A 14,235-nucleotide genomic window follows, 5' to 3' on the forward strand; every position below is an offset into this window, starting at 1 on the left:
AAAAAAAAAAAAAAAAAGAAAAGAAAAGAAAAAAGAAAACAAAAGAAAGGTAATTGTCACCACCAGACCTGCCTTACAAGAGCTCCTGAAAGAAAGAAACAAACAAAAAATAGCCATCAGTTACTAAGTACAACCCAGGTGTGTGGTGCTTCACACACATGCTCTCATTAAACCTTTACAACTCCATGTATCCCTGTTTTACAGATGAAGAAACTGAGGCTCAGAGAGGCTAACACCTTGTTTATGGCCTCCCGGTGTGCAGTTAGAGCCCACATGTGCACGGTCCCATCACAGTGCAGAAGTCTGGTCCCCATGTCACAGCTGGACACAGGTTCTCACAATACAAAGCTACTCTTGGCTGCAGGTGGGGCCTTCCTAGACCCTTGGTTTCCTAAGTCCGCCCTGCCTTGGGATGCCCCACTGCCTGGAGGAAAAGGCATACAGACAGAAGACCCTGTACCCTTCCTTCAACAGGCTCCACCACAGGGGCAAGGAGGCCATTTTAGAAAGTAGCTGAAAGACAACAGATGGACTTGGCGTGCGAGGCTGACAGCCCAGCAGTGCAGCAGAACGTCCAGCAGGCAGCTTCATCTCCTTCCATTTACAGGTTCTTTATTTAAAGGGCGGGGGGGCACCATAAAAGTTGTCCCGCTGTGTGCCATAGAATTCCTAATGCTTGAGAGCTGGGCTCCGCACAGTTCCCCTGCTTCGTATTCATGGCAGAGGGTCCTGCAGTCATTGCAATAGAATTATATGGGCCCCCAAAGACTCCCAGCTAGAATCCGCGAGGAAACCGATGTAATTAAGAACATTATTACCATTAAAAAAAAATAATAATTTTAATTACAGCTGGGCTCCCTCCATCTCCTGCTCCCACGCTGTCCTCTTTCCTGGTGCTGAGGGTGGTAGAGGGTGCCCACAGCCTTGGCCACACCCCCCAATGGGCATGGAAGGAGGTGGTGTTACAGGGGACATGAGGGACTGGGGGTCCTTGACTTCACCCCACTGGGTGGAGGAGGCGGCAAGCAGCCTCAGAGTTCTGTTGGGCTAAGCTTGGGGCCCTGGTTTTGTGGGCCTCCCTCCTGGGCACCTAAGAACCAGGAGGAGGTGGCAGAAAATGTTGAATCTTCCCTTCAGGCAAGGGGAGCAGGCTGGCATTTAGCCTGTGTGTGTGGGGGCAGGGGAAGGGGGTCATCACCCACTTCTCACAAACAGTGCTGTATGCACAGTCGATGACTGAAATCATGGAGGTGCCTCTGCGGCACCTAATCCTGCAGGCGGCAAGGAAAGGGTGTCACTAGGACCGCAGCTGGATCCTGAGGTACAAGGTGATGCCCAGCAGGGGTGGCACCCACTGCAGAGAGCCAGCAGTGGGCTCTGAGTGCAGTTTCTCCACTGGACCCCTTGAGCCTGTGCACGAGGCCCAGCATTCCCTATCACCTCCCCCAGCCAGGGCTGGATCAGGGCCTCACCCCTGCAACTTTTGGCAAATGAAAAGCAGGCCATGGCAAATTGCAAAACAATACACACAAAGATGCCGGAAGGTGAGAACGAGTTCAAAGGGCCACCTGAGAGGCAGGACACAGGATGGAAAAAATGACGGCTCTAGGGGCAGGTGTATCTGACTCTGGAGGACTGGGAGAAGTCAGTGAATTTGTCTTGGCCTCAGTTTATCTCATCTATAAAATGGAAAGAATAATTTTCCCCATGAGGACAAATGAAAGCTAATGTAAACACTGGGAGATGCAGAAGATGATATCATTTAAATAAGAACACACAAACACACACACACCCCTCAGGACTGTGTAGAAAGCCCTGCTGCTCTGCCCACAAGCAGATGTCACTTCACCACTAAAAGCCCAGAGCTCGCTGTCTTGGCTGCCGTGGCGATGGCATCTGCCTGCTGTGAGAGAGGAGAGCTCCAGGCATGCGTCACTGTGCTACAGAGGAGACAGACCAGGGAAGGGGCAGGCACTTCAGGGTGATCGCTGAGGGCCATAGAGACATCATCTGGGGCTGCCGCTTGGCCAGAACAAACCCACTCTGGCTGTGGCCTGCAGGAGTCCAGAGTCCCTGTGATGATTTATTGGTCTCCCTCTCCCAGATCAATAGGTGCACGGTTATAGATGCAGAGGGGCCGCCGAGGCCCGTGGCCCTGAGGTATAAATTAATATGGCCTGTCAAGGGGCTGCCTCTCCTGGCATGGGAGATGACACGCTCATGAGTGGAGCTGTCACCTCGGGGGCCATGGCAGGCACAAGCCAGTGGGAACCCCCTTGTGCCTCCCCCCAACCTCTGGCTGCAACCTGAGGATGCAGTTTATAAATCATTCAGCATCTGACAGGCACGCCATGCGGGAAGGTAGCTGAGGCACTGCTGCTGGCTGCTGTAGGTGCTAATAAGTTGGCCTCTTGGACTGAATCCATCTCCGCACGCTCTGGGTCTTGTCTGGCCACCACTCCAGGGCTCCTCACATGCCAAAGCACACAGGATGAAAGGGCTGAGATCCAGAAAGTAGTGGGCACCAGCAGAGAGCAATGATGCTTTCAGTGTCTGGGAGGGAAGTGGGGTGCAAGGCACATGTGAAAGTGCCCTTGCCAGCTCAGTGCCAGGCCTCACTGCTCCACGCCCAGCCATGGACCATGCACAATAAGGAACCCCTCACCTCAGCAGACCAGCTGGCTGGGGCACCGCACTTTGTGTAAATGCTCCTTTTGTCCTCACACCACCCAAGGGTCAGAGGGAGCCACATGCTGCCTGCATTTGTAAAGTCCATTCACTCGAAAGACACTCACAGAGCACCGTCCACACGCCAGCCCTGGGCAGGGCACCAAGGATGCACAGATGACCAAGCTCAGTCCTCGCTCAGTCTGGTGGGAGAGATGGATGTACAAACAACAGCCACAACCATTTCCTGGGGAAACACACACTTATCCTGGGCCCTGGGCTCAGCACTCTATGTGCATGATCTCATGTACTTTAACCCGCACTACAATGTTTGCAAGGCAGGTATTATTTCTACTTTGCAGGTAGAAGTGAAGCTACTTGCCAAAAAGTCCCAGTCCACGCCTGCCTCCTAATCCTGGCTCCATCCCTTGACCGGCTTTGGGCATGTCATCTAACACCCTCCTTCAGGGTCCATCTCTGTAGGATGGGAATAACAAGAGTGGCTGCCCCAGGAGGTGGTGGTGAGGGCTCCGTGAGATCCCATGCAGAAAACAGTGTTGGGCACACAGGAACCCAACAGCAATAGCCAATTTATTATTACTGTCACCATGGAAATACATTATGTATTTGAGTTCCTTGACAAATGGTGTCCAGGGATATCCCTCTCCCTGCTTTCCCATCTCCAGTAAGGAGGTACAGGGAATGAGCAGCTTTCATCCTTATTAAGGGATATGGACAGGTGGTGCAGGTTAGTGGGGCCCAGGGCCAGGAGGCATGGCTTAGGCTCTGACCCTGACGCCAGCCAGCACTGAGGCTCAGGCAAGGGCCCTCCATCTCTCAGGTTCCCATGATCTCTTAGCCCAGCTCCAGCTCTCCCCATAGCAGCCTCATCCCTGCCTCAAGCTGGTCACCTGAGGCCATGGGACAAGGATCTGTCCTGGAGACCTGGGCAGGGACTCTGAGGCTCACTTCTGGCCTGGCTTTGTTTCTGTGAGGTAACAGTGGGGACACACATCCACATAGACACTGTCCCTCCTCAGCAGTGTCTCTGATCATAATTCAGAGTTCACTTTCCTCTGAGAAATTCCAATATATGAAATGAAGCTATAGGATCCCAGAAAGTGAGTGATACTCATAGATACCATAGTCTCTTTCTCTAACAAACTCCTACTCAGCCTCTAAGACCCCAAACAAATAGCCCCCATGTACAGGCCACACTATTTCCAATACACTGTGCACATACAAAGCCGCCATGTCATTTAATACATTTAGATGTAGTTAGACATTCACTTACTTGTCTTTCTCTTAGTAAAATTGCCTTCATCAAGGACAGAGAACTTAGTCTTAATCACCAGCATTTTACTGAATATACTATGAGCAGCAGGCTATGCTAAGGACTTTTCCTACCTATATTCTCTCACAGCAATCCTGCACGACACATACTGTTGTTCATCTTACAGATAAGAAAGGTGAAGTCCAGAGAGGCTACGTCACTTGTCTAAAGTCACGCAGCTGACAAATGGTAGCATCTTTTTCCTACCCTGCATGCACAAGTCAGCTCAGAATCCCTGGACCCTGCTCAGAAACTGTTCAACAAATGTTTGTTGTATTCATTTAAAAAAAAAGGGCAGATCAGAGCATGGTAGGTGAGATGCGGGTTTTGAAGGACAGGCAGAGTTGAGTTAGGCTGAACTCCAGTACTAGTTAGAAAAGTACTGGGTGTGTGTGTGTGTGTGAGAGAGAGAGAGAGAGAGAGAGAGAGAGAGAGAGAGAGAGAGAGAAACAGACAGGCATGTATCCATTGTTGTTGAATTGGCTCTATGGCTGATAGGAGAGTTCATATGGAGGAAGAGCAGAAGAGAATATTGAAAAATCAGTTGGGAAAGGTAGGTTGATGCTAGATGGAGAAAGGCCTAGACTGCCCAGCTAAGAAGGTTGAACTTGTCAGAACTTCAAGGACACAGCCATCTCAGAGACTCCAGTGGATCCTCCAGATTCCCTGACCCAGTGAGCCACCTGGCACCACCTGACTTCTAACCTCACACTCATCCTCCTGCCTGAACACCCCAGCACCAGGGTCACCTCCCTAGGGCACATTAGAGGGCTGAGCAGGTGGCCATGGGAGGAGCAGGGAGGGTGCAGTGCTGAAGGTCAGCGAGGCAGGCACGCGCTCCTAACAGAGGTACTGGAGCAGCACCGCTGGGCACAGACACAGGCAAACACGTTTGAGCAAATTGGAATGCCATAAAAGTCTATTACAGCAAATCAAACAGCAGTCAGCATGACAGCCATTAGCTTGAAATGAATACACGGGGACTTAATGAGGTCTGTCGAGGCTGGCTTGGTGAATTAAGTTGCCAATTCTAGCAGGATTTCCCTTTTCTTTACGGACTTGAAAGCATCTACGCTGCCTTGTTAGGGCTTCGACAAGTGAATTGCAAGGCCTTTCACCCTGATAAAATGGATAATTACATGGAGTACTGCTTAGTGAGGGGAGTGGGGTGGGCAGGAGGGGAACGAGAACAAACAAACCCAAACACACACCTGCCCAGCTTCTCCCGAGCGGGGGGAGGGCTGGACTGGGCAGAGGCTTTCAGAGGGAATGGGGGTCCAGGAGAGGCGGGCAGTGGGGTGATGCATGGCCTTGAACTGCCTCCTATCCCTTGTTATTCCTGGCGTGAGGACTTGGGTCCACGTGGGCCACGTCTCCAGGCAGCCATGAAGGGACTCAGTGTTCACATCCAAGATGGGCTGCCCTCAGCACCTCTCAGAAAACTTCTAGTGGGATCCTCCAAGGCTCCCCAAATCTGGCTGTTCTCACCGTTACCAGCGGAGTTTTAGAAATGCAGCTTCCTGGGCTGGCTCTCCCTAGCCTACTGATTCACAACTGCAGGGGGTGAGAATATGCTTCCTAATCAGTCCCCTGGGAAATTCTGCTGGGGCATGTTTGGGATCCTCTGATTCCTCACTTTCCCAATACACAGTGCTGGATGGCTGGAGAGAAGTGGTCCTCCTACTTCTGCTTGCATTACTCCAGGGATGGGGAGCTCAGCACATTCTCAGCAAGGCAGGGGCACAGCCTGTGTGCACAGGTGTGTGTGGGCAGTCTTATTACTAGAAAGCTCTTCCTTAGATAGACCTGGATTTGCCACCCTGTAACTTGCTCCTTGTGCCAATCCCTGGGGTCTGCACACAACAGACCCCATCATTATTAGGGCCCTACAGCTGAGGGAATAGAGGCTAGGAGGGTAAGTGAAAGGGTACAGATGGCTAAGATGACCAGGAGAGGAATTGAATGGGTAGAGGCAGCCACCAGAGATTCTCCGCCATCCCACAAAGAACAATAAGGCACTGAAGGATGGCAAGGAGCTTCTCCTGCCGGGTTTCATCCTCTGATCATGGGATGTCAGCCCTGGAAGGGGTCTGGTTCAACCTCTTGTTTGAATCTGTAGGGCCTGAACCCTACAGAATAGAACCCAGGCGTCTTGACCCGGTCTCTCTCTTCCCACAAAACAGCACAGAAGCATCTACTGCTTACTTCCACCAGACTCTGCTGGAAACCCACCTCCTCCAGGAAACCTGCTGAGATTTCTCTGGTCACCCTGGCAGACTCTGGCATTCACACCCAACAGGGTCTGCAGTGCTCCCCGACCCCGTTTCTCCGGCTTGCATCCTCACCCTGTTCATATCTGCAGGGCCTTTGCTGCTGAATCCCACTTCTAAAGGGCTGGAGGCTGGGGTTTCCGTGACCTCAATGCAAGCTGGAAACCTTGGGCTCATTTCCAGGCCAGGGGCCAGGAGACTCTGGGCTGGTACCCCAGCTGGGGTCAGAGCCAGGTAGCTAGGTTCCAGCTCAGGTGACCACACCAGGCCAGGGCTGGTCAGTGCCAAGGTACCTCAGATCAGGAGTGGCCAGGCGTCTGTCCAGCTGACACCACATCCCCACTGGCCACACTGAGCAGCCCCGAGCAGGGCATCAAGTATCAGGCTACTAAAGTGACCAGGGATGTTTACACATGAACAAGTAAACCACATGGGCCTTCCTCCAAGGATGGCGTGTCCTTTGCAGCTGGCCCCTCTCAGCCTGCCCTCTCCTTGTCAGATGGGTAGACGCAGGCTTTTGTTTTTATTAGATGAGGAGGGCTTTGGCGCAGAGAGGTGAAGTGACAGGCCAAGACGCACCCAGCAAGCTGGGAGCAGAGCGGGGGCTGGACCTAGGGTCTCCTGCCTCTTGTTCTAATTCTTGTCATTCCACATGCTTGTGGCCTCCCAGGTCTCTGCACAATGACAGCCTGGCTCAGAGCCAAGCCCACAGCAGACACTCAATAAATATTTGTTAAATAAATGAATGAATGACTGAAGAGACTCTCTCCTTGGAGGCATAGGCCTTTGACGAATCCCAGGGGATTCCAACAGGGCCAAGTGTTGGAGGTCACATCTCCTGGAGAAGGAGAGAGAAAAAAGCTGGGCCCTGGCCCAAGGGTGGGAGAGGAGGGACGTGACCCCTCATCCCCTTGCCGGTGTGGTTCTCTGCTGCCCCCTGAGAGGGAAGACAGAGGGCAGCCATGCCTGCCAGGATGGCAGCTGAGCAATGGGTCCAAGGCTCATTAACTCTGAGCCATGCCCTTGGTTTCTGAGCCCAGGCCTGGAGTGCAGACTGGCACGTAGAGACCCTTAATTAAATTAGGGAGACTTCCAAATGAGAGAGAGCAGGAGCCAAGCTGCAGTCCCTGGGCACGCCAGCCACAGCTCAGGGCACCGTGCCCCCATATTTAGGACTGTGGGCTCCCCAGTCCTCTCCCACCCCGGGCGGGCGAAGGGCATGGTGCCTCCGCGGCGGCCCCCTGCACATCTGTCCTCTCTTCCATCTGGTGCAAGCATAGAACCCTTGGCTCGCAGCTGATTAACGGAGGCCAGGGAGTGGCATGTATGAGCAAGATCTCGTCACCCTTGAGGGAGTCTGGGCTTGCCCTGGAAGCCAGGAAGCTCGAAGTTGAAGCTGTGTAACCTCAGGCAAGCCACTCTCCCATGCCTAGCCTCATGCTTGAACTGACCGTGATATTCTCTAAAGACTCTTTGTTCCCTGATCCAATGGCTGATAGCATATAGGGATAGAACTCAAATGACATGGTGCTAACCTGCCTTTCCAGAGGTTCTGTCTCCCATCCCAACCCTTCACTGCCACCGCGCAACTCAAAACTCTGAGGGCAGGCCTAGGGACACCCAGCGAGAACCTGCCTGCTTCAGAGTCTTTGAATCACTAACTGCCAGACCATAAGACTGCCATCAGCCACCCAGGCGAGGGGCTGCAAGCAGTGGGAACCCCAGTGCCATTGGGAGCTGGCAGCCAGCTTATTAACGAACCATTTGTAATGCAATAATTTGTACTTCTCAATTACCAGCAATGGCTTGATTTTACACACATGCACTCATGCAAACATATTCAGAGTACACAGTGCAGGGGCCCAGGAGATCGCTGGGCTACAGAAAGTCTCTTCTTAGAATTGTATGCTCCCTGAGTCCTGGGGGCACCTGATTCTGGCCAAAGTCCTGGGGTGAGGCCTGCCCAAGGCCCACAATTGGATATGAATGAAAGGAAAGAGGGTACGACACGTGCTTCTCCCAACTCTTGTCCCACCATTGGCTCCAGCTGGAGGTGTGAGGGTCAGCCTCCAGCACAAGGCTCCCAACCTACAGCCCAGCTGCTCTTCCCAACCTCAGGCTGGGCCCCGATCCCCAGGGTACCAGCATGTTGACCAACCTGCCCAGAGTTGGTGCCTGGGCTGAGGTCTGGGCAGAAGAGCCAGGGCTGCTCTCCTTGCCTGACTCTTCACCTACACGCTGGTGATCTGGGGAGAAGCAGGTCCCCGATACCCCCAGTTGCGACCCTGGCAGCTCCTACCTCAGGGATGCGGACGCTATAGGGCTGATTGTGAAATGTGGGCGCGTTGTCATTCACATCCCCGACCTGGATGTTCACCTTCCGTGTGATCACCTGGCAAGAGAAAGGTGGGAATTAGCGCTGCCATCTAACTCTGACCCCTTCCACCCGAGGGGCTCAGAAGTCCTGTGACCCCAGGAACATGCCTCCAGGGCCCCAGGGGACACTCACCCCCTGGTGGTCGCTGACAGAGAACTCCACTGTGAACTCTGACTTGGTCTGAAAGAAAAGTGAGAGAGGGAGGGGGCAGTTAGGTGGTGCTGAGTTAGATCCTGGCTCCCAGGCCCTAAATGGGGTGGGAGGGGCTCCAGGATTGCCCTAGGAGCTTGCCTGGAACCAGGTATCCAAAGGCTTCCCTAAAATACCAGCATTGCCCTTTGGGTTGGGGAAGCAGGTGTGGAATATGGTTCCTTGCTTTAAGAGAGCAATAAAAATGGAAGCTAAGCATCTTGGTGCTAGTCTTGGCTCTGCCTCTAAGATGCTATGTGACACTGAGCAAGTCACTACACACCTCTATGGCCCCTCCCTCAAATGCAAGGAGAGGGTAAGGGTTGGGAATGTGTCACACCTTTACCTTAGCTTGCTAAGGGCTATCATGCCGTTAATTCCTGCTTCCTTGGATATTGGGGGAATGTTTACTGGGGGTAGGGGTAGACTTGTACCCTCCATGGAGCCCCATTCTAGAAGGGATGAACCCAGGGTCACTGTCCCTCTTGCCTTTCCAATGTAGCTGCTTGCTTGGGGATACCTCTAATGACCCATTCCAACCCTATGTCCAGACACCAGCATTGGCCCTTGAAGAGGAATACCATTCAGGCAGGAAGACGCCACTTCAGAGTCAGATTGGGGTCTTGAGGAAGATCCCAAAAGATGGTGGGCCATCCCTCCCCTGGCAACTCCTCCTGTCCCCAAGAGAGAACAAGGGCAGGGGTAGGGGCAAGTCATACCTCTCTGTCCAGTGGCTGCCGGAGCCACACCACGCCGGTGTCAGGCTCCACTGCAAAGAAGCGAGAGGCCTCCTCTCCTGACACGCCAAACACCAGGGGGTCATTGTCCATGTCTCGGGCCAGCAACTGGGTCACAGAAGAACCTGGAGTAGCCAAGGGAGAAAGCAGAGGGAAAATACGGGAGGTCAGGTTTCTGCCTTCCTACCTTGCCCAAGTGACTGAACTCTCAGCAGGGAGCTGCCACTAGCAACCCTCCAGCAGGCCACAGATCATGCATCCGTGGACTCTGATCCAGGTACTCCGCCTCCACCCTGGTCCACTTGTCACAACGCATCACGGCCGTATCAGGGAACCACTCACCATGTTCCGGGTGTGTAAAACATAGCTGTGACTTCTGCCTGCCCCCCTTTCTCTGATTTTAGTTTGAAGACCTCCTTCTCCAAGTGGCTCAGATAAGGACAGACCCTCAATATTTCAAGTTCTGTGTTCCAAGATGAGTGCATAACTCAGTGCTAGCCAATCAGAGCATGCCATTTCCCTGGTCTTGATGATTGGCTCAGGGCTATGCATGTGACCCAAACTAGCCAATCAAAGGCAGCCTGCAGACTTTTGCTGCAACTACTGGGAAAGAGGAGCTCTGTTTCATGAGGGTTGCTCATTGGCACTGTGGGCAGCCATCTTTGGCACCACACGAGAAGAACCTGCCTGAGAATGAAGCCCACAAGGAGGAAAACAGAGCCAAATGATGTATGGAGAGACAGATTCCTGATGGCTTTCTGAGGGTCTGCAGCCAGCTCTGCCTATTAGCTTCATCCTCTGGACTTCTCAACTATATTTGCTAATAATTGTCCTCACCACCTTTTCTTTGGCCTAAGTCAGTTGAGTTGGATTTCTGTCTTTTGCAAATGGAAGCATCTTTTCTAATTCAGAATACTTGGCAAAATCTTTTGGCATTCATTCAAGAGTGACCAGGTGCTGGCCTTATGATGAGCACTAGAATACAGAGCTTAAGAAGATGTAGCTCAGTCTCAAGGAACTCCAGTCTAGAACTGGGTGGCTAGGTCTAGTTCTCATCCTCAAGGAGAGGCAGGTGTCATCCCTCACTGGGAAGCAAAGCCCTGGCCTGAGGCCACCGAGGCTTCAAGATGCCTGGCCTATACCCTGCCTAAGAAGTGCAGGGCATCTTCTCCTGGGGCTTACAGCTCCCCTGTGTAGCTTTCAGGTAGGGCCACCAACTGCCCTGCTTTGCCCAGAACTGAAGCATTTCCCAGCTCATGTGCTAAAACCAGGAAGCCCCAGGTAAACTGGGATGGTTGGTCTCCTCAGCTTCAGGAGGTCCTTAAACTCACCGGAACTGTACACAAATTGTTATGTGTGAACAGTGCATCATTTTCCAAAGGCAGTGTCTATGGTCTTCATCTGATTCTCAAAGGGGCAAGCAGTTCGGAACCATGGCCTTAGGCAAATCACTTATTTCCAGGTTTCAGTTTCCACTATAAAATGAGACAGACACCACCTGCCCCAAATATGGACTCCTATTTACCACATAGCTCTGAAAATCAAGGTAGATAAAGGGAAAGGATTCCAAATTCTTGGAATTTTATCTAGAAAAGAACTTTTAGGACACTGCTAACATGATGCCAGCTAACATTTTTGAGCCCTAATCATAAGTCAGGGCACTATCACAAGCACTAATTCAGACCATAGCGCGATTCTCCCCATTTAACAAACAAGGCAACAAAGAATGATAAGAGGTAATTACCTCGCGGTCAGCAAATGGCTGAGCTGGAATCCACATTCCAGGCATTTGGGACTCAGAGCCTATATTTGTTTCCACAGCACAGACATCTCAACATTCAATATGCAAACTCAAGATTCAGGACTTCATGGATATGACCTATTGGATCCTAATGGGGAGCCCAAGATTTGGAAAAGGAAGACACTGGGCATGCACTGGGCTCTTATGAGATGCCAGACATGCGGTCCATTCATGTGGGTTCTCTCATTAAGTCCTCCTAGCAAGTCTGTTTGGTAGTTGTTATTCTACCCATTCTACGTTAGGAAGCTGAGGCTCAGAGAGGCAAAGCAGCTTCTCCAAGGTGAAGCAGCAGAACAGCAGAGCAGGAAATGGCAGCATCCAAGGTGATGGGAGAAAGTGAGGGGGAGGAAAATCATGGAACATCTTCAGAGCCCAACCCTAACCCATTTCAGATTTAGAGAAGTTGAAAGCATTTAGCAAGTTGCCCAAAGTACAATGGTGAGCCACAATGGGAGGATTGAAACCCAAGTTTCCAAACTCCCAGATTCCCAGTTCAATGCTCTTTCTAGATGGTGTAAGAGGAAGTAAGTAAAAGTCATAGATAAATGAAACACATCTTCCCAAAATTGCCTGATAACAAATAAGTGTTTTATACTAAAACAAACAGGAAGACATTGAGAGCAGCATTTGATTAACTAATTAATTAATATACATATTTTTTGAGACAGAGTCTCATTCTGTCACCCATGCTGGAGTGCAATGGCACAGTCTTGGCTCACTGGGACCTCCACCTCCTGGGTTCAAATGATTCTCCTGCCTCAGCCTCCTGAGTAGCTGGGACTATAGGTGTGTGCCACCACACCTGGCTAATTTTTGTATTTTTAGTAGAGATGGGGTTTCACCATGTTGGCCAGGCTGGTCTCGAACTCCTGACCTCATGATCCAACCGCCTTGGCCTCCCGAAGTGCTGGGATTTGAGCCACCGTGCCCGGCCCTAATTAATTGTTTTTTTGGAGACAGGGTCTCGCTCTGTCACCTAGGCTGGAGTGCAGTGGCACAATTTTGACTCACTGCAACCTCCACCTTCTAGGTTCAAATGATTCTCTTATCTCATCCTCCCCAGTAGCTGGATACAGGCATCCACCACCACGCCCAGCTAATTTTTTTGCATTTTTAGTAGAGATGGGGATTCACCATGTTGGCCAGGCTGGTCTCGAACTCCCAACCTCAAGTGATCCGCCACCTTGGCCTCCCACAGTGCTGGGATTACAGGTGCAAGTCACCACGCCTGGCCTAATTTATTTATTTTTAATTTATTTTTTAAGATATAATCTAAAGCTGTAAATGAATTCCAGTCTCTGCTGATTTCTAGGAGCATTCATTTCCTTTCCATTGCTCTCAGGTATTCTTTAGCGGCAATGTTTAAGAAACACTGAGTTACTTCCCAAAGCCTTGGGTAGATTCCAGATGGGAAAACTGAGGCCCATAAGCACCTTGCTTGTCCATAGTGCAACAACGAGTCTACGGCAGCCTGCAGTCCTCTGGACCGCAGCCCTCACCTGCCGTACCTCAGGACCCAGCCCAGGTAAGGGATCTGAGGCAAAGCTCCCGTTGGCCAAGGGAATTCCAGGAAGACCACCCTGCCCTTCCAGTCAAGGTTGCACGACTGAGCCCAATATCCCAAATGGCTCTCCCAGGCCTGACGCTCAGGTCCTCCCAAAAAGGGGGGCACTGAGCAGGACAGGGATGGGGCCATCAGCTGCTGTCACCCACCCTGTAATTTCCTGGACTTTTATCCATTTTCCCCTCAATTATGTGCTGCTCAAAATGGTCCTTTCGGCTTCCTCACGGGCTCTTGCCTGCTCATGCCTTCTTTGTGTCGTAGGTAATTGCTAGTGACCTTTTCTAAATGTACTAATTAAAGGTGCCGATTTAATATTATATTTAAGACAAGACACCCCGCAATTTTCCAGCTAGGCACATACTCCCCTGCCCAGTGTTGCTCTGCCTCTCTACAGAAGCTGGGCCCAGCCCTGGCGTCTCCAGGAAGCAGGGCTCATTTCTCCACCAGGGGGAGGTATCCTAGTTGTGCTATTCCTACAGGAATGAGGCCAGTCTCTGGGGTCCATCTCTAGCCCAGTGCTCCTAGTTACAGCCATGCAGGAGAACCATCTCTGGCTGGGGGACCCTGGGGTACATATGCCACACAGGATTGCTTCCCACCTCAGAAACAGAATATACCTTGCATCTCAGGGCTGGAGAATACCTAGAGTTCCTTTTGTAAAAAATTTTGTGGTGAAATACACATACATGAAATTGACCAGTTCAACCATTTAAAGTACACAATTCAGTGGCATTTAGTACATTCACGATGCTGTGCAACCACCACCACTAATTCCACAAGATTTTCATCATCCCCAAAGGAAACCCCATGCCCGTGAACCAGTCGCTCCCCATTGCTCCCTTCCCCAGCCCCTGGCAACCACAAATCCACTTCCTGTTTCTATGGATTTGCCTATTCCAGATCTTTTATATGAACGGAATCATACAATGTGTGGCCTTTTGTGTTTGACCTCTTTCACTTAGCCTAATGTTTTCATGGTTCATCCACACTGCAGCATGTATCAGTACTTCACTCCTTTTTAATGGCTGAATAATATTCCATTGTGTGAATGTAACACATCTTGTTTATTCATATCAGCTGACAGTTATTTGTGTTGTTGCCACCTGTTGGCTATTGGGAATAAGGCCGCTATGAACATTTATATGCAAGTTTTTGTTTGAATATGTGTTTTCAATTCTTTTGGATGTACACTTAGGAGTGCAATTGCTGGAACATATAGTAATTCTATGTTTAAATTATTGAGGAACTGCCAAAGTGTTCTCCATCTTGGCCGCACCATTTTCTGCTCCCACCTGCA

The 14,235-nt window shown here is 51.1% G+C and overlaps 1 protein-coding gene across 4 annotated transcripts in view; it reads right to left on the reverse strand.

Moving 5' to 3' along the window:
• CDH23 (cadherin related 23) overlaps positions 1-14,235 on the reverse strand; it is a 420,778-nt gene that overhangs the window by 298,608 nt on the left and 107,935 nt on the right. For all 4 annotated transcript variants that reach the window (XM_037745824.1, XM_037745823.1, XM_017548835.2 and 1 more), the window contains exons 4-6: positions 9,556-9,698; positions 8,780-8,827; positions 8,570-8,662 (exon numbers count right to left, since the gene is read on the reverse strand). In XM_037745824.1, the coding sequence (XP_037601752.1) occupies positions 8,570-8,662; positions 8,780-8,827; positions 9,556-9,698 (284 nt within the window). The remainder of the gene's footprint in view (positions 1-8,569; positions 8,663-8,779; positions 8,828-9,555; positions 9,699-14,235) is intronic.

Source organism: Cebus imitator, unplaced genomic scaffold (assembly GCF_001604975.1).
Source record: "Cebus imitator isolate Cc_AM_T3 unplaced genomic scaffold, Cebus_imitator-1.0 Scaffold215, whole genome shotgun sequence".
Taxonomy (NCBI): domain Eukaryota; kingdom Metazoa; phylum Chordata; class Mammalia; order Primates; family Cebidae; genus Cebus; species Cebus imitator.